At 30.7% G+C, this 19,480-nt stretch overlaps 1 protein-coding gene across 1 annotated transcript in view; it reads right to left on the bottom strand.

The window, feature by feature from the left end:
* LOC129223073 (cytochrome P450 3A2-like) overlaps positions 1-19,480 on the bottom strand; it is an 82,509-nt gene that overhangs the window by 31,093 nt on the left and 31,936 nt on the right. Inside the window, exons 6-7 of the mRNA XM_054857639.1 lie at positions 17,799-17,944; positions 3,091-3,206 (exon numbers count right to left, since the gene is read on the bottom strand). Of these exons, the coding sequence (XP_054713614.1) occupies positions 3,091-3,206; positions 17,799-17,944 (262 nt within the window). The remainder of the gene's footprint in view (positions 1-3,090; positions 3,207-17,798; positions 17,945-19,480) is intronic.

The following is a 19,480-nucleotide window of genomic DNA, read 5'->3' as shown; positions in this document are numbered from 1 at the left end:
GCACTCTTTTCATGCTAATTTTACGAAGAAATATCAAAGGTTTACTAAAATTAAAAACTTTAAGTTTATCAGAAAGCTTTCCCCTTCTCCCCCTTCTCCCCCTTCCCTTCTTTTTAGCCTACTTTCCCAGTAAAAGTCAGAAAAAGAAGAGAAAAAGCATGAAAGAAGGCTTAATGCATCTTAAAAATATCGCGAAAAACAAAAAAAAAGCCAAAAATAAATAAAATAACTTAATAAATATCGAAAAGTTAAAAATTGGAAAGTAGGGTATTGAGATGGGGGGAAATGTCTGTCAGTCCGTCGGTCTGTCCCCCCTTAATAACTTTTGAGTGAATAGTCCAATTCGAACAATTTTTTTTTGTTCGAAAGATCTCGGCAAGGACACCTCATTCCTATATTTCATTTTTTGATTTGAACTATTTTTGTTCAATTTTGAACAGTTCAAAAAACTTAACATTAGCGCCTACGGGGAAATTCAAGGCAATTCTGAACTTTGAGACGAATTTTTTTCAAATAAACTTTGTAGGAAAAAGCTTTTGATGAAAAACTTGTATGTAAAATATCTTTTTGATATGAACAATTTTCCGTTCAATTTTGAACAGTTCAAATCCCTTAACATTAGCACCTACGGGGAAACTGAAAGTCAATGTAGATTTTGTACTTGAAGGCGGATTTACTTCAAACAAATTTTGTTGGAAATAGCTCTTGACGCCAAACTCCAGATTCCGACTCCTAGAATTTAGGGGCACCTGACTCCAACTCCTGTGCCCGACAATTAATCGAACTCTGAGTCCCCGACCTCGACTCTGACTTCGTTTCTTTGGCAAAAATTTATACACGGAGGACAAATGACTGACTCCGATTCTTGGGTATTCGATCACTCCTTTATCCCAAAATGAGATTGACTCCTACTCCGCAGCTATGGTTTTAACTGTGAAATAATTATTGATATGATTTGTTTTTATTTTCATGCTCAAATTTTAATTTAGGTATTCAGTTTTCGGAGGATAAACTCGAAGTCATTTATGTTTCTACATAAAGATATGCGCAGACGTTTTTTTTTTTTTTTTTTTTTTTGACAATGAAAATTATTAAGTTGACATTTTATTGTTTTTATTTATTTTGATAAGTGCATTAATTCATTTAAAAAATTATTTTTGGCAGCAGGGGAAAAAGAAACGATTTTTTTTTTTTTTTTTTTGATGTAGTAATTCATTTAAAAAGACTTTATTTAAAAGGTGCTGCTATTTCATCTGTTTGGGTTTTTTTTACGATCTGATTTTTTAGATGAGTGAGGAATATTTTATTGCTAGAGATCAGTTTAAAATATTTGAAAAAATATGTTTGAAACAATTTGCGATTTTAGTAATTTTGAGAATATTGATCAGGTACTAGAAAGTAGTATGGGTATACGGGAAAGTAGGCTCGTTTAGTTCTAGACGGAACTTCTTGTTTATACTCCGATTGTAGAAGAAGACGCCTCTTTTTTCCTTGCTGCGTAAAAGGTTTTTAACCTTTTGAAGACCTAGTGCGATCCCCTAATACCATATCATACAATTTTTCATGTGTCGCCATTAATGGATGGATGTTAATGGCACAGAGAATTTGTCGCCCAATTTGATTTAATTCTTCGTGATCCACATAATATTGCGAAGCAATCTTCACAGGGTGTGGTGAGTGTTAGCGAGCAGGGGGCTGAGCCCTCTAGTGCTGTAAAATATTTAAAAAACGCAGCAAAAAATTTCAGACAACAACATCAAAATAGCTCTGCTGAAAAAATGTCTATTTTTTATATTACCGTGATGGACATTGATTTGAAAGAAAATATCAAATCTTATCAAATAAACATTAAGTTTGCAAAATAAAATTAAATGCATATGAATAAAGTAGTTAAATACATGTATTTGTTAAGCAGTAAGTTACCGCCCAAGAGTTATTGCCTGAGATGACATTTGCTTCCGTCTCGGTTATTCGTTATTCCAAACTGGTGAGTCCATAACGGGCCATTCCATGTGCCGGAAAGAGACATTTTGCGTAGTTTTGTCACAAGATTTTGTTTCATAAATAAAAATAATACAAGCTAGATTTTTTTTTTTTTTTGATAGCAACAGCAAAGATTAGTCATAAGAACTATGTAGAACATCAAAAGCTAGTCAGTTTGAAGAAAATAATTGAACGCTAAGCAATAAAAAATGCCCATGACGGAACGGGACTCATATGGGTCAGGGGCATTTTATTGCGTATTCATCAATTATATTATTTAAAAACGATAAGTTTCATGTTCTCCGGAATTATTATGACAAATCTTGAGCGGCCATTCATTAATTGCGTAAGGGTCCCGATTGGGAGGGAGTTGGAAAAACCTCTACATATACTTACTTTGGGGAGAGGGGGGGGGTCAAACCCATTCTTACGTAATATTTTCCAAGTTGATATTTTATATCGGAAATCGCGCTTTTAACTGGTTTGGTAGTGATCATATTTCATTTGCGTCTGAGAGGTAAAAAAAACTTATGATAAACTATTTTTTATTTGTTTTTCAAAGAATGAATTAGTGTAAACTATAGTAAAAGAATCGCACAATATGGCATGTTTAATTTTTAACTAGTATCGCATCATATACAAAGAAATGTCGAAAAAACATTCAGTCTAGATTCTAGGAAATATTTTTTTACACAAAAAGGTTTAATTTAATAATAGTGATTTTATTAATGATTCCAGTGATGTAAATTCGTTATTTAATTTTGAAAAACGAAACGGAATCTTACGTAAGATTAAGGGAGGGGGGTTGAAAAATCTAACGTACCCTTACATGGGGGAGGGGGGGGGTTAAAAATTGACAAAATCATTCTTACGTAATTAATGAGTGGCCCCTTACTGATGCTATCAAAAATAAAATTTCTAGCCTGTTTTACTTGTATCTGTAACACAAAATGTCCTAAAAAATGTCCCGTTCCACCGAATGCAATGGCCCTAACAAGGATGAAACCGCAGACTCTGGATGTGATGACAGGGCTCACGGTATGTTGCATGTAATTGTTATAAGTATGAAATATATTAATGAAAGTCGATGAATTAAATGCAAAATACCTTTCCAGTTCTTTTCCTCTCTTTGATGATTTCCAAAGTAAAATTCTTGAAAAAATGCATTCCACTAGGTGAGAAAATATGCATACGAAACCATTTCGCCACTTGGGGAAACAGCACTAAAAAGAAACAGTCACATAAATTATAATTTATTTAATAAATCGCATAAATTATCTTACTACTATTATATATGCGAAAGTGGATGTATGGATGTTTGTTACTCTTTCACGCAAAAACTACTGAACGGATTTTGATGAAACTTGACAATAATATAGCTTATGCATCAGAATAACACATAGGGTAGTTTTCGTCCCGTTATGGGGGGAAAACCCACTTAGGGGGGCAATAAAATACAATTTTCGTGTAAATTCTCTAATATAGGGATGAAAAAATACTTGCACATATTTAAATTATATGTCCATCGAAAGCTCTGATTTTTCTGCTGAAGATGGCACCTGTTCGAAATTTCTAAGTAGAATAAAAAACGAGCTATAAGCTTTTTAGTTCCATGTTCGAAGGCTTTCCTCAACTCAATACAGTATTTAGTGTATCATCTCAACTCCCTGTCGATAGCGACAATTGTTGTATCTTTGACTATCTTTGCTTTTCGTGATTGTTCAAGGCTTTTCTCAAGTCAAATCTTGAAGTAAGGTTTCTGCACAAGATTGGCAAATACTACATGGATTTGGCAGATTATTTTCCATTTTAATGCAACATTGAGGCAATTAATGCGTTTTTTTTTTAATTTATTTGTGTTGACTGGGCATTTAATCGATCGGCAGGAATCTAGCCAAACTTTCTTTGTGGAATCATTTCAATAGCTAAGGCATTTGGCAATTTTTTCAACTGTCACTGTTTGTGAAGCTAAAGAGTACGTAATACTGTTTCTCGGTTTTCACCATGTGTAAAAATTCCACCAAGTTAATTTTGGTAAAAAGATCATTAAGTACTATGAGGTATTGAAATTAAAATTAATTCGCCAAATTAGTGAAACAACATTCTTAAATAACATTAAAACTACTATTAAAATGTAAATTAATTCACGAAATTCATTTTTTATCTCTAGTCTCACCAAGCGACTACGATAGTGCTATGGCGAATTTATTTAAAATTTTTATGAAACTTTTCATTTTCTTTTTTTCGCGTATATTTTTAAGAGTTAATGATGCCAATAAGGATTTTGTGGAATTAATGTCCCTATTTTAATGGTGACAATAGAGAATATTGTTCTTTCTTTCTTTCTTTTATTTTGTTTTTGTTTTTTATCCTATTGGACCTGTACTGATGAAGATTTTTGAAAATAATCATGAGCCGGTGTAGCGCTTGATATTATTTGACGAAGATTGGGAAGAGAACTGTTTCACTTTATTTAAGAATAGTTGACCTCACTCGAATTGGATTTTTTGAGAATTACCCAAAGTAACTTCTGTAGAACTCCTAAACGTTTTCGTGATTTATTTTGTGTAATTTTATGGGTGTCTTCCCAGTTTCGCCGACATTTCATTTACACCTCTTCCCCCTGATTTTCAATTTTAATCACATCTTTTGATACATTTGAAGGGGCAGGCAATTTGAAATGTCAGCGAAACTGGAGACAAACTTTTTTTTTTGGTTACTATTTGACCTCTGCCTGTGTTGACCGTTAACTTGAATCGATTGAAAAAAAAAACTACATCAACGTGAGCGAAGCTGCGGGTAAAAGCTAGTAATTTATATTCTTTCAGAAAAATGAAATATTTTGTACTAAATTATGGAGCTAAATTATGTCTTAGTGTTTACGTTTCAGTTACTGCTAAAGTAATACATATAGACCGCAGGACGAACGCTGAATAATGCCTAGAAATCAAGTTTCGTTTACCACATTCGGTAACTAAGAAAAAATTTATTTTCCAGAAGCCTAGAAGCATTAATTGGTCAGTAAATAATGTTCCCCACGAAAATAGTTGCACATTATTTTTTTATAGGCTGATGAAGTTGAGTTGTTCTGGTAGCAATTTATGTAATTTTTTCGCGTTTCTTTTGAAAACATTTGTATTTTTTCAACTTTAAAGTAAATTAAAACTTATGAATATATCCGTTTGTAGCTCATTTGATACTATCAAGTCAAAATAAAACTGTACAGTATTTTTTTTTCTTTTTTTTTTTTTTTTTCAGAATTTTTTAAAGTTTCTCTTTTTTTCTTTTTTTTTTTACATTTTCTCTTTTTAAATTTTAACATTAAAAAATATATATATTATTTTGATAAATGCAAGATTTTAAAATTTAAAAGTGTTGAAAATGCCCCCTTGAAATTTTTATGCAGTTTATTACAAATTTTGTCAAACAGTGAGAGACTTCTAGTAAATGAATGCGCAGATGCCTTAAAATCCTCATAACTATTTTGCCACCAAATATATCATGATCATAAAAATTAAATGTAAAAGTAGAACAGTAAATTTAAAATTAAACATAAATTTCTTTAAATTACCCAGCGACCATACTTATACCTGAATGTCTAGCATTAATATCAGTCATTAATAATTTTTAATTAACAACTAATTTAAGTCATTGGCATGAGTCACTTGAATATTGCTCATTCTCACTTTCATCCCTGCGTTTAATCTTGCTTTTATTGCTGCCAAAACCTACACAAACAACGAAATAAAATCGTTTCTCCCTTTTGTAGGGACTTTTTTTTTTGAAATACATACAAAGCCTTTTTCCATGAACGAGATACTCGCTTCAGCATATTTTTTAGCATGTACAGATGCGAATGCCACTGTGTGGTAATAATGTGAGTAACATAATGATTTTAGAAGTCAAAACGAGATTGCTAATACTGTAATACACATTTTATAAAATATTTTCGACACTTTAAAAAGTTTTGCAAATAAATATTAATTTTATGATTTAACTTACGCATGTTGTTTTGACGAATCATAAAAGATACATATATATATATATATATATTAAGTTACAAAAAGTAACACATAAAAATACGACGAACTTTGAGAAAACAGAACCCAATGACAACTTTTTCCACAAATTTTTAAACAATATACGTACGTTAATTAATAAAAATAACTGCAATTAACATTGCTACAAAGGCCTTGTCGAATGAGGGTTATGTGTGTGCATAGACCTGTGTTTGTGTACTTGCACATAGGCGTGTGTGTATGTGTGTAAAGGCGCGTGTGGATGTATGTGTCATGTAGGACATCGACACCCCCGCCCAGTAGAAGCTGATCCCGGGAGCACCAGCAGAAGCCCCCTGGTCCAAGCTGAAAAAGGAACCACAACGCCACGGACGGTCAAATGAAAACAATTAGCAATCGTGACTGCTCAACAAAATTTTGTACGAAAAATTTGTTTTAAGATTTGGATAGCAGCTAAAAAAACTCCACTGTTAAAACAATTATGTACTAGAATTTTATTTGTTCACCCATATGTAAAATGGCAACAGAAAAGAAATAAAAATTCCTGACTAACGTAATGTTATTTGACGTTATAGTTAACATACCTGCTAATTAAAGTCGTACAACTGCGAAATTAGTCGTATTGTTTTCATTGGAAAATTTTAAATCGATCGGTACCTCAATCGATTCTCGACTTGCAGCGATTCTCTACAATACTAGTCTTCAGACAGACAGACGCATACAGATTTCAGTACTATCTATAGAATGGTTCTGTGCGTGTTTTTCATATTAGCGTAAAAAAAGGCGAAGTAAATGTTCCAAATTTATTATATAACATTATTTCTGATTACCAATCGCTTAAAATTTTAGGAAGCTTTGATAGTTCTTTTTTTTAAGCTTTTTTTTTTCGTAATGATCATTTATTACTGGGAAAATCCCGACTACCATTACCACGTCACCCGATAGTATCACCCTAGCTAGAGCCGCTATAAAGAACGGCCGACGTATCAGCTGAAGTTTAGCCATTTTGGATCGGATTTTTCATTGTTGCGGAGCTGGGTTACCACAGCAAAGTTTCGTGTTTCGCCAGATTCGCCCTCAAAATAATATTTTATTTAATAAACAATTCATGTATGTGCAGCTAATAATCACTTGCAGCGAACAATCACCAAACGGGATAACTCGCAAGAAAAGACAACCACTCAAATACGCGCTCCGATCCAAAATGGCTAATCTTAAGCTGATGCGCCGGCTCGTATATATAAGTAGTTAATAATTGACAGTTCTGGGACAACGGAGGCGTTGAGGCGTTAACGCCTCCGTCGATTCCCACCTCCGTCGATCCCCACCTCCGTCGACCACCGCCCCCCGACCTTGGGGTTGCGCTGCCTCCCACTCCCCACAACCGGGGCCGCCACGAGAACCCGTAGAAGGTGATGAGGTTTTTTCGCGCGCTTTTTTTTTTTTTTTTCGCGCATTTTTGGACTTAGAATATTTTGAACTTGTTGTCATGACAACCAGAGTTTTAGGATGGCAACTTTTAAGAACGTTCGTGGCGCCATCTATTGAGATTTTTTATTTCCAGACTTTGAATAATTTCGACGAATGGTTGTCAAGACAACCAAAGTTTCGCGAATTTAATTATTTTTATGTTTACAGAGTGTCGCTGCTCGGAATCGAACACCAAAAGGTCTTCGTAGTCGAGGGATATTGAGCACACGCGCTAACCACTCGGCTACGAAGACCTACATATGAGTACGCTAATTGACATCTCAATATAATTTTCACATGAGGTAAATGCACATGGTGCCATCTATCGTGACTTTGAAGATTTTTCCCGCGTTTTTGGACTTTGTTATTTTTTTCTTTGTAACGAAGGTTTTCACAAAAATAATTAATTAAAAGATGATGGTCCCACCAACCAAACAGGTGTATTAAATACACCCTATCAACCTTTTTTTTTTTTTTTTTCATTTAGGTCTTAGACTATTTTCCACTCTTTTGATCTTCAATTATTTTCCTACATATTTGAACTTTGAATATTTTCCGCGAATTTAATTATTTTTATTTTTACAGAATGTCGGAGTTGGGAATCGAACACCCAAACTTTGATTTATTCACGTATTTCCATCTTTTTTCATTTTTACAGCTTAATTTATTTTTCCGCCTTTCGAACTTCACAGTTTTCAGAATTAGTTTGTTTTCACGTATTTCGAACTTTATTATTTTTACAACTTAAATTATTTTCGCGTCTTTCGAACTTCATAGTTTTCAGAATTAGTTTGTTTTCAATTATTTTGAAGTTTGTCATTATTTCAGGTATTTTGAGCTTTAGCGTTTTCCCCCGTCATTTAGTACTTTGATTATTTTTCACTATTTTAGCATTTTTCAATTATTTTCTCTCATTTTTACTCTTTAACCATTTTCTCACTTTTTAGTCTTTAACTAATTTCAATCATTTCACACTTAGAATATGTTTTCACGATTATGATTTCTTTTTCGTATATTTTAGAGTATGATTATTTTTTTCATGTTCTCTTTCTTAACCACTTGAATCTTAAACTATTTTTGTATCTTTTATTTATTTACAAGTATACACGATTATATCATTTTTCCAACTTTAACTATTTTTATTCATTTAGGAGTTCAATTGTTTTTATGCATATTTACACTTGAAATATTTTTTGAACTTTGGTTTATTCACGTATTTCGAACTTTATTATTTTTACAACTTAAATTATTTTCGCGTCTTTCGAACTTCATAGTTTTCAGAATTAGTTTGTTGTCAATTATTTCGAAGTTTGTCATTATTTCATGCGTTTTGAACTTTATCGTTTTTTCCCAATCATTTAGTACTTTGATTATTTTTCACTATTTTGGCGTTTCTCAATAATTTTCTCTCATTTTTACTCTTTAACTATTTTCTCATTTTTTAGTCTTTAACTACTTTCAATCATTTCAGACTTAGAATATTTTTTTTTTAGATTTAATTCAATGATTCATTATTTCAAAGTAATTAATTCCGATTATCATTTTTCATCAATATTTTAACTATTCATTTTTTTTTTCTAGACTTAGATTTTCTTTTAATACATTTTTGAACTAGGAATATTTTTTTCGAACTTTGATTTACTTTCATACATTTTAGGACTTAGATTATTTGCACGCCTTTAAAACTTCTATTATGTCAAACTAATTAATTCAGATAGTATTAATTACTGCATAACATTAACAAATTTTCATAGAATTTAAAAATCATCTTATGTAATTTTTTCAGTAGATAAATTTCCCACTCAAGTTACATTTCATCACTACATATGCTTTTCAAGAGTTTCATTTAATTTATCGCATTTTTTAATTAACTCTAATAATTATTTTTTTATCATCGATATTTAAGTTAATCATATTTTCCCTTTCTTTATTTTTTTTTCATGCAAACACTCTTGATGGAATAAAACAAAATTTTCAACTTTCATGAATTAAATCCCCTCTGAATATTTTATTTTACTTTACCATACTTTACTATTTTACTTACTGCGTTTTACTATTTATCATTCATTACAGCTTTTCCAAAAAAAATACTTTACAACCAACCAATTTCATTAACAGAATTTTCATTACAATTTATAAATTTCACTTTTATTTAATTATTTTTACCTACGGTAAAATAAAACACATAACACAAAAATGTTAAACATCAATGAAGTACCCAAGAAATGTTAAAATTATAAGTCGAGTATCAAAACTTCATGTCAGCAAATTTTAAAAATAGACTTACCGAAAAATAACTTCTACTAAAATTCATTTCAAAACTTGGCATCAATTTACTCTTAGCATTAATAAACACTTATCATTAAGAAATTTTCATGGATTTTAAAAATCAACTTATTTAATTTTTTTCCAGTAAGCAAATTTCGCACTCAAGTTACATTTCATCACTTTATATGCTTTTCAAGAGTTTCATTTAATTTATCACATTTTATTTAATCAACTCTATTAATTATTTTTTTGATTAGTATTTAACTTAGTCATTTTATCGCATAGTGTTTTACTTTATTATTATTATTTTTTTTTTTTTTTCATACAAGCACTCTTGTTAGAATAAAACAAAATTTTCAACCTTCATGAATTAGAATCACTTTGGCTATTTCATTTTCCCAATAATATTTTACTTTAACAACTAATTTCTTTAACAAAATCGATATCATTTATTTTAGTCTTTATCCTTTTCGAACGATACATTCAAATGGACAGCTATACGTTAAATTAAGAAACTTAATCTAAATTTTGACAAATTAAGTTATAGCTAAATACTGACTAAAATTAAGTACAAAAGACTAACCTTTTTGGGGTGAAATCCCTCAAGTACCAGCTATCGCGAAGTTATTTAAAAACAGTGAATGAAATTGTAATAAGTGGATTGTTAATTATAACTCAATCTCACAAAATTACAATTACACGCATGTTTTATTTGAAATCGCTGCATACGGCTGGCTGCCCATCGTCGATTTGCAGTATGCATGCCGTGATATCGCAAATCAACTCGGCTGTTGAAAAAAACTACCGTAATCCCACAGCACTTCGGATCGTCCACACACACACATCGAGGCGAATTGAGAAAATGACTTTATCAATATTGCTATCTACCCCTTTACCGATAACAGATAGCAAACCCCACGTGCTAGTATTATTCACCACCTGGCCTACGTCTTTCAAGTGATGTCACTGTTTCTGACCAATTAAAATTAGTTCACTTTTCTCAAATATCAAGCACATAGATCGACAATAGCCTGATGTCAGGTTTTCCAAACAAAATTTTAGATTTTAATTCGTAGTTTCGAATTAATTTCTTTTTCATTTCAAACTTATAAAAAAAATGTCCAGCTTGTAAGAATATTTCTTTCAAAAACAGATTTTTGATTCAAAACAGTATTTTTTCAAACTTGTAATATTTTTCTACTTAGAAAATGAAATCAAAAATTTTTGTTTTCTTTAATCATATAAAATGTTTTTAAGAAATAATTTCTCAAACTTGTAATATTTTTCCACTAATTAAAAAAAATCAATTTTTTTTTTCAATCATATAAAAATAAATTTTTAATCTTACAACAGTAAATTTTTCCGCAAAAATATTTTTTTCAAATCAAAATAATAATAATATTTTTGTAACATATTGTTTTTTTTCCTTTCAATCTTTTTTTTTTCAAAAATTTTCAAACTTACAAAATAAAATTTTTTCAACTGAATCTTCAAACGAAATGCTTTAATTAAATTTAAAACTCAATATTACTTTACTCTTAGTATTAATAACCAATAGCACTTAACCATTTACTCTTTGCACTCTAAGTATTAATTAACACACACGCATTAGAAATAATAATAATAATGTTTAAGATACTTACAAATCATCCACTCAAGCTTTCAAATATCCATCTAGCATGTTATTGTTCATTCGTGTGAGGGAACTTGTAATAAAACTTTACTTATCAACCGAAATTATAAGCGAAAATATCGCATTTTTTAGCACTTAATATAATCCTACAATTAACAAATTGGTTTTAACTTTGAATTTAAGAAAAATAAAAACTATTACACACTTAGTAACATATCTATCGATGTATATTATTTCATGACAAATCACAAATAGGTGAGGATCTTTTATCGATCATGTGACCAACTAAGTTAAGAAAGAGCGTTCTTATCTCATATGAGAATTTATAAGTCTTTAATATTTCTCTTTAATGTAAGTGTATTGATACGTACGAGTTTGTGTATGTGAATATAACTGTGTATTGTTTTCAAACCATTGTCATGTTTAAGCTTTACGGTTCTAATTTTGACTTTCCACTTAGCATTATTTGAAGTCCTTCGCATGCATTAAACTATAGAAATATTACAAAAATTATATTTTCATTCAGTCTTAATTACAAAACCATACAATAAGATGAAGACAACACCGATAGTATAAAGATTACTTACAATAAAGTGCATATAAAAAATATATGTAAGAGTGATTTCAAAGTATAATCCATCAACCATATTCAACAACTCAATCAAAACACAAGTCTCTTTTAAAATGATAAACACAATGTATTCACACACACAGTAAAAGACAATTAAAAAAACTTTCATCTTTAAGTAAAACTCTTCAAAACTTTCAAGCGTATTTTTAACATCGATTGCATCAAATAAATCAGACACATGACATTTTAAACATGGACTATCAACATTCAAAGTAACGAAGTCACGAGTCAAGTTTTCCCAATTAACATTAAAAAGAGCCCGTTCGAAAAAAGTGTCGAACTTTCGACCCCTTGTTAATGATTCACATTCATGCACTCTCATGTAAAAAATGAATCCATTTTTACAATCCACACATTCTTTTTTAGAAAGGTAGTTTATGTTGCATATGAGCTCATCAAATAGTCACTTACGTAGAGAATCAGCCAGTTTACGAACTTCTTGTGATGTATATGTGCTGATTTTATCACATCGACAATCACATGGATATTTTTTCTCAATTTCCGAAAGGATGTACTCTTTTAGAGTATAAGTCATAAGTTTGTCTTTGACACTACGTGAGATACAAGGGGACGCGTAGCACAATTTGTCAATCTGGCTTTCCAAAAGTAGAACTCTATCAGGCATCAACTGGAACACTTCTCGTTTCAGTTTGAACAATCTTTGCACACTAACACAGATGTTACTATTCGCACTCGACTCTCCTTTTTTATAACAAAAGCGAAATCACGGTCTTCGATTAATTTTTGATTTACATTTTTACATAGGCTTGAAATAAGTGATCTCCACACATCTGGTTCTAAGGAAATACCATCCATAGTTGGTCGAAAAATACCATCTTTCCCACACGTATATCTTCTAATATGCACGCGTGTACGTTTCCGAAAAGTATTCACCTAAAGTGAAAATACAATCACCCAAGTGTATCATATCATCAGGCTGTGGAGAAGCCTCAATGTTCATTTTCATGTTCGTTGCATCCCATCTGTTCATCTTCAGGCTTCAAAGTTTCAGAATGATTTTCACCAGCGTAATTAAGACTGAATGAAAATATAATTTTTGTAATATTTCTATAGTTTAATGCATGCGAAGGACTTCAAATAATGCTAAATGGAAAGTCAAAATTAGAACCGTAAAGCTTAAACATGACAATGGTTTGAAAACAATACACAGTTATATTCACATACACAAACTCGTACGTATCAATACACTTACATTAAAGAGAAATATTAAAGACTTATAAATTCTCATATGAGATAAGAACGCTCTTTCTTAACTTAGTTGGTCACATGATCGATAAAAGATCCTCACCTATTTGTGATTTGTCATGAAATAATATACATCGATAGATATGTTACTAAGTGTGTAATAGTTTTTATTTTTCTTAAATTCAAAGTTAAAACCAATTTGTTAATTGTAGGATTATATTAAGTGCTAAAAAATGCGATATTTTCGCTTATAATTTCGGTTGATAAGTAAAGTTTTATTACAAGTTCCCTCACACGAATGAACAATAACATGCTAGATGGATATTTGAAAGCTTGAGTGGATGATTTGTAAGTATCTTAAACATTATTATTATTATTTCTAATGCGTGTGTGTTAATTAATACTTAGAGTGCAAAGAGTAAATGGTTAAGTGCTATTGGTTATTAATACTAAGAGTAAAGTAATATTGAGTTTTAAATTTAATTAAAGCATTTCGTTTGAAGATTCAGTTGAAAAAATTTTATTTTGTAAGTTTGAAAATTTTTGAAAAAAAAAAGATTGAAAGGAAAAAAAACAATATGTTACAAAAATATTATTATTATTTTGATTTGAAAAAAATATTTTTGCGGAAAAATTTACTGTTGTAAGATTAAAAATTTATTTTTATATGATTGAAAAAAAAAATTGATTTTTTTTAATTAGTGGAAAAATATTACAAGTTTGAGAAATTATTTCTTAAAAACATTTTATATGATTAAAGAAAACAAAAATTTTTGATTTCATTTTCTAAGTAGAAAAATATTACAAGTTTGAAAAAATACTGTTTTGAATCAAAAATCTGTTTTTGAAAGAAATATTCTTACAAGCTGGACATTTTTTTTATAAGTTTGAAATGAAAAAGAAATTAATTCGAAACTACGAATTAAAATCTAAAATTTTGTTTGGAAAACCTGACATCAGGCTATTGTCGATCTATGTGCTTGATATTTGAGAAACGTGAACTAATTTTAATTGGTCAGAAACAGTGACATCACTTGAAAGACGTAGGCCAGGTGGTGAATAATACTAGCACGTGGGGTTTGCTATCTGTTATCGGTAAAGGGGTAGATAGCAATATTGATAAAGTCATTTTCTCAATTCGCCTCGATGTGTGTGTGTGGACGATCCGAAGTGCTGTGGGATTACGGTAGTTTTTTTCAACAGCCGAGTTGATTTGCGATATCACGGCATGCATACTGCAAATCGACGATGGGCAGCCAGCCGTATGCAGCGATTTCAAATAAAACATGCGTGTAATTGTAATTTTGTGAGATTGAGTTATAATTAACAATCCACTTATTACAATTTCATTCACTGTTTTTAAATAACTTCGCGATAGCTGGTACTTGAGGGATTTCACCCCAAAAAGGTTAGTCTTTTGTACTTAATTTTAGTCAGTATTTAGCTATAACTTAATTTGTCAAAATTTAGATTAAGTTTCTTAATTTAACGTATAGCTGTCCATTTGAATGTATCGTTCGAAAAGGATAAAGACTAAAATAAATGATATCGATTTTGTTAAAGAAATTAGTTGTTAAAGTAAAATATTATTGGGAAAATGAAATAGCCAAAGTGATTCTAATTCATGAAGGTTGAAAATTTTGTTTTATTCTAACAAGAGTGCTTGTATGAAAAAAAAAAAATAATAATAATAATAATAAAGTAAAACACTATGCGATAAAATGACTAAGTTAAATACTAATCAAAAAAATAATTAATAGAGTTGATTAAATAAAATGTGATAAATTAAATGAAACTCTTGAAAAGCATATAAAGTGATGAAATGTAACTTGAGTGCGAAATTTGCTTACTGGAAAAAAATTAAATAAGTTGATTTTTAAAATCCATGAAAATTTCTTAATGATAAGTGTTTATTAATGCTAAGAGTAAATTGATGCCAAGTTTTGAAATGAATTTTAGTAGAAGTTATTTTTCGGTAAGTCTATTTTTAAAATTTGCTGACATGAAGTTTTGATACTCGACTTATAATTTTAACATTTCTTGGGTACTTCATTGATGTTTAACATTTTTGTGTTATGTGTTTTATTTTACCGTAGGTAAAAATAATTAAATAAAAGTGAAATTTATAAATTGTAATGAAAATTCTGTTAATGAAATTGGTTGGTTGTAAAGTATTTTTTTTTGGAAAAGCTGTAATGAATGATAAATAGTAAAACGCAGTAAGTAAAATAGTAAAGTATGGTAAAGTAAAATAAAATATTCAGAGGGGATTTAATTCATGAAAGTTGAAAATTTTGTTTTATTCCATCAAGAGTGTTTGCATGAAAAAAAAAATAAAGAAAGGGAAAATATGATTAACTTAAATATCGATGATAAAAAAATAATTATTAGAGTTAATTAAAAAATGCGATAAATTAAATGAAACTCTTGAAAAGCATATGTAGTGATGAAATGTAACTTGAGTGGGAAATTTATCTACTGAAAAAATTACATAAGATGATTTTTAAATTCTATGAAAATTTGTTAATGTTATGCAGTAATTAATACTATCTGAATTAATTAGTTTGACATAATAGAAGTTTTAAAGGCGTGCAAATAATCTAAGTCCTAAAATGTATGAAAGTAAATCAAAGTTCGAAAAAAATATTCCTAGTTCAAAAATGTATTAAAATAAATCTAAGTCTAGAAAAAAAAAAATGAATAGTTAAAATATTGATGAAAAATGATAATCGGAATTAATTACTTTGAAATAATGAATCATTGAATTAAATCTAAAAAAAAATATTCTAAGTCTGAAATGATTGAAAGTAGTTAAAGACTAAAAAATGAGAAAATAGTTAAAGAGTAAAAATGAGAGAAAATTATTGAGAAACGCCAAAATAGTGAAAAATAATCAAAGTACTAAATGATTGGGAAAAAACGATAAAGTTCAAAACGCATGAAATAATGACAAACTTCGAAATAATTGACAACAAACTAATTCTGAAAACTATGAAGTTCGAAAGACGCGAAAATAATTTAAGTTGTAAAAATAATAAAGTTCGAAATACGTGAATAAACCAAAGTTCAAAAAATATTTCAAGTGTAAATATGCATAAAAACAATTGAACTCCTAAATGAATAAAAATAGTTAAAGTTGGAAAAATGATATAATCGTGTATACTTGTAAATAAATAAAAGATACAAAAATAGTTTAAGATTCAAGTGGTTAAGAAAGAGAACATGAAAAAAATAATCATACTCTAAAATATACGAAAAAGAAATCATAATCGTGAAAACATATTCTAAGTGTGAAATGATTGAAATTAGTTAAAGACTAAAAAGTGAGAAAATGGTTAAAGAGTAAAAATGAGAGAAAATAATTGAAAAATGCTAAAATAGTGAAAAATAATCAAAGTACTAAATGACGGGGGAAAACGCTAAAGCTCAAAATACCTGAAATAATGACAAACTTCAAAATAATTGAAAACAAACTAATTCTGAAAACTATGAAGTTCGAAAGACGCGAAAATAATTTAAGTTGTAAAAATAATAAAGTTCGAAATACGTGAAAACAAACTAATTCTGAAAACTGTGAAGTTCGAAAGGCGGAAAAATAAATTAAGCTGTAAAAATGAAAAAAGATGGAAATACGTGAATAAATCAAAGTTTGGGTGTTCAATTCCCAACTCCGACATTCTGTAAAAATAAAAATAATTAAATTCGCGGAAAATATTCAAAGTTCAAATATGTAGGAAAATAATTGAAGATCAAAAGAGTGGAAAATAGTCTAAGACCTAAATGAAAAAAAAAAAAAAAAAGGTTGATAGGGTGTATTTAATACACCTGTTTGGTTGGTGGGACCATCATCTTTTAATTAATTATTTTTGTGAAAACCTTCGTTACAAAGAAAAAAATAACAAAGTCCAAAAACGCGGGAAAAATCTTCAAAGTCACGATAGATGGCACCATGTGCATTTACCTCATGTGAAAATTATATTGAGATGTCAATTAGCGTACTCATATGTAGGTCTTCGTAGCCGAGTGGTTAGCGCGTGTGCTCAATATCCCTCGACTACGAAGACCTTTTGGTGTTCGATTCCGAGCAGCGACACTCTGTAAAAATAAAAATAATTAAATTCGCGAAACTTTGGTTGTCTTGACAACCATTCGTCGAAATTATTCAAAGTCTGGAAATAAAAAATCTCAATAGATGGCGCCACGAACGTTCTTAAAAGTTGCCATCCTAAAACTCTGGTTGTCATGACAACAAGTTCAAAATATTCTAAGTCCAAAAATGCGCGAAAAAAAAAAAAGCGCGCGAAAAAACCTCATCACCTTCTACGGGTTCTCGTGGCGGCCCCGGTTGTGGGGAGGGGGAGGCAGCGCAACCCCAAGGTCGGGGGGCGGTGGTCGACGGAGGTGGGGATCGACGGAGGTGGGAATCGACGGAGGCGTTAACGCCTCAACGCCTCCGTTGTCCCAGAACTGTCAATTATTAACTACTTATATAGGGGCCTTAACCCTGGCTATAGGTGCGGTGTGCTTCTGAAAACAAAGACTGGATTACCGTCTATTCTAGAGAGATACATAAATTCAGTTTACTTACGGAAAAAAGCAAATCTCCAGTTAAAGTTACTGGTAAAAACATCTCTGGCTGCTTTTACGAATTTATTTTCTGGATCATTGTGTGAATCAAGCTTTGTAGAGAAAGCAGAACTAGCTATGATGTCCATCGTGAAAGCACCATAAACCCTATAAGAAAGGAAAATATGATATGCTTTGATTATATTTATTGAAATTTCTTCACCGTTTGTGCGCCACATGTTTCATTTTAAAATTCGTATCCTTATTTTGTCAATCAACTTTCTTTTAATCTAAAGCTTTAAGATATACAGGGTGCTGAATATTCAGGGCTATTTTGAGGAGGATAGACTAGAAACCTTTCGGCATGTGGATGTCGATATCTTTCAATCGTCAACCACTTCAATGTCTTTATGTAACTGAAACTACAGGGTTAGTATAAAAGAATATCCCGATTTTAAAAATTTACATTTCATAAACTATTACACTTACCACTATAAATGATGCGTATAAATAAAGTAAAATTTGAAGTTTTTTGAACATAAGTAACGACTTAAACTAGCGCGTTCCACACTAGCGCAGCCAGAAATTCCTTCCGGAAAGAGTTTTGGGTCCCAAAAGCCTTAAATATGTATTAACTACTGTATTAGGATTGGCAACGATGTTAAAACCAAGACCTCTGAGGGGTGTTTTTAACCCCCCGCCCCCACCTCCGTTTGCTGCGCCATCGACGTTCCGCAATGCTAGATTGACCGTGCAGATGATGATTTACCCTTTATGCTTTGGCCAGCTAGATCCCCAAACCTAACTCCATGTTGTTTATATATTTATTTATTTATTTTAATGAGATTTCGTCAAAGACTGTTTATACACCACCGTTGCCTACAACATTGCAAGAATTGAAAGATCGCGTGTATGTATCATCACAAAAACCTGACAGTGAAACACTCCAAATAGATGTGTGCCACGTTACGTAAAGTTCACACATCGAACATTTGTGAGTGAAAAAAAAGCTTGGACAGTTTTTTTTTTATTTTTATGTATCATTTATAGTGCTAAGTGTAATAGTTTATGAAATATAAATTTTTAAAACCGGGATATTCTTTTATACTAACTCTGTATTTTACGTGAAAAAGAGTTAAACAAGAGTTTTGCCCAAAATTATTTCTTCATATTGATAACGCATGGTTGCCAGCTGCTCCGCATTTTGCGGAGTTGCTCCGCGAAAATGGCGAGACTCCGCGGCTCCGCAAAAAAGTTGTTTTGCTCCGCATTTCTCGGCCGAACGCTTTCAAGCTTATATTTTGCCATTATCATGTCAAACATGTAAATATGGGAATTTAAAGATGTCTATACTCAAAGATTGAAATAGTGTTTGAAACTGCTTTATTAATTTTAAAAGTAATTATCTTTGTACTACTGCTTAAGATGATTATTAAAGCTCTAAAACAATTTTACATAAGTGGTTTTAGATAGTTTTATAGATTCTTATACAAAATACCGAACTGCTTCGCAAATTTTTAAATTGCTCCCCAAAATCACCACAGGTGCTCCTCAAATTGTTCCTCCAAGATTGGCAACCTTGATACCAAGTTCTACATTCGAGCCAATTAGTCGGCAAAGTGATTTATTACACAATGGCGGGAATTGAGAAAACTGATGATGAAGAAGCTGGAAGTTTCTCTTAATAGAAGTAATTCACCGCTG

This window comes from Uloborus diversus, chromosome 5 (assembly GCF_026930045.1).
Source record: "Uloborus diversus isolate 005 chromosome 5, Udiv.v.3.1, whole genome shotgun sequence".
In the NCBI taxonomy this organism is placed as follows: Eukaryota; Metazoa; Arthropoda; class Arachnida; order Araneae; family Uloboridae; genus Uloborus; species Uloborus diversus.
Note: the sequence above shows the minus strand (reverse complement) of the source record. Positions and strands in the feature narration are given on the sequence as shown.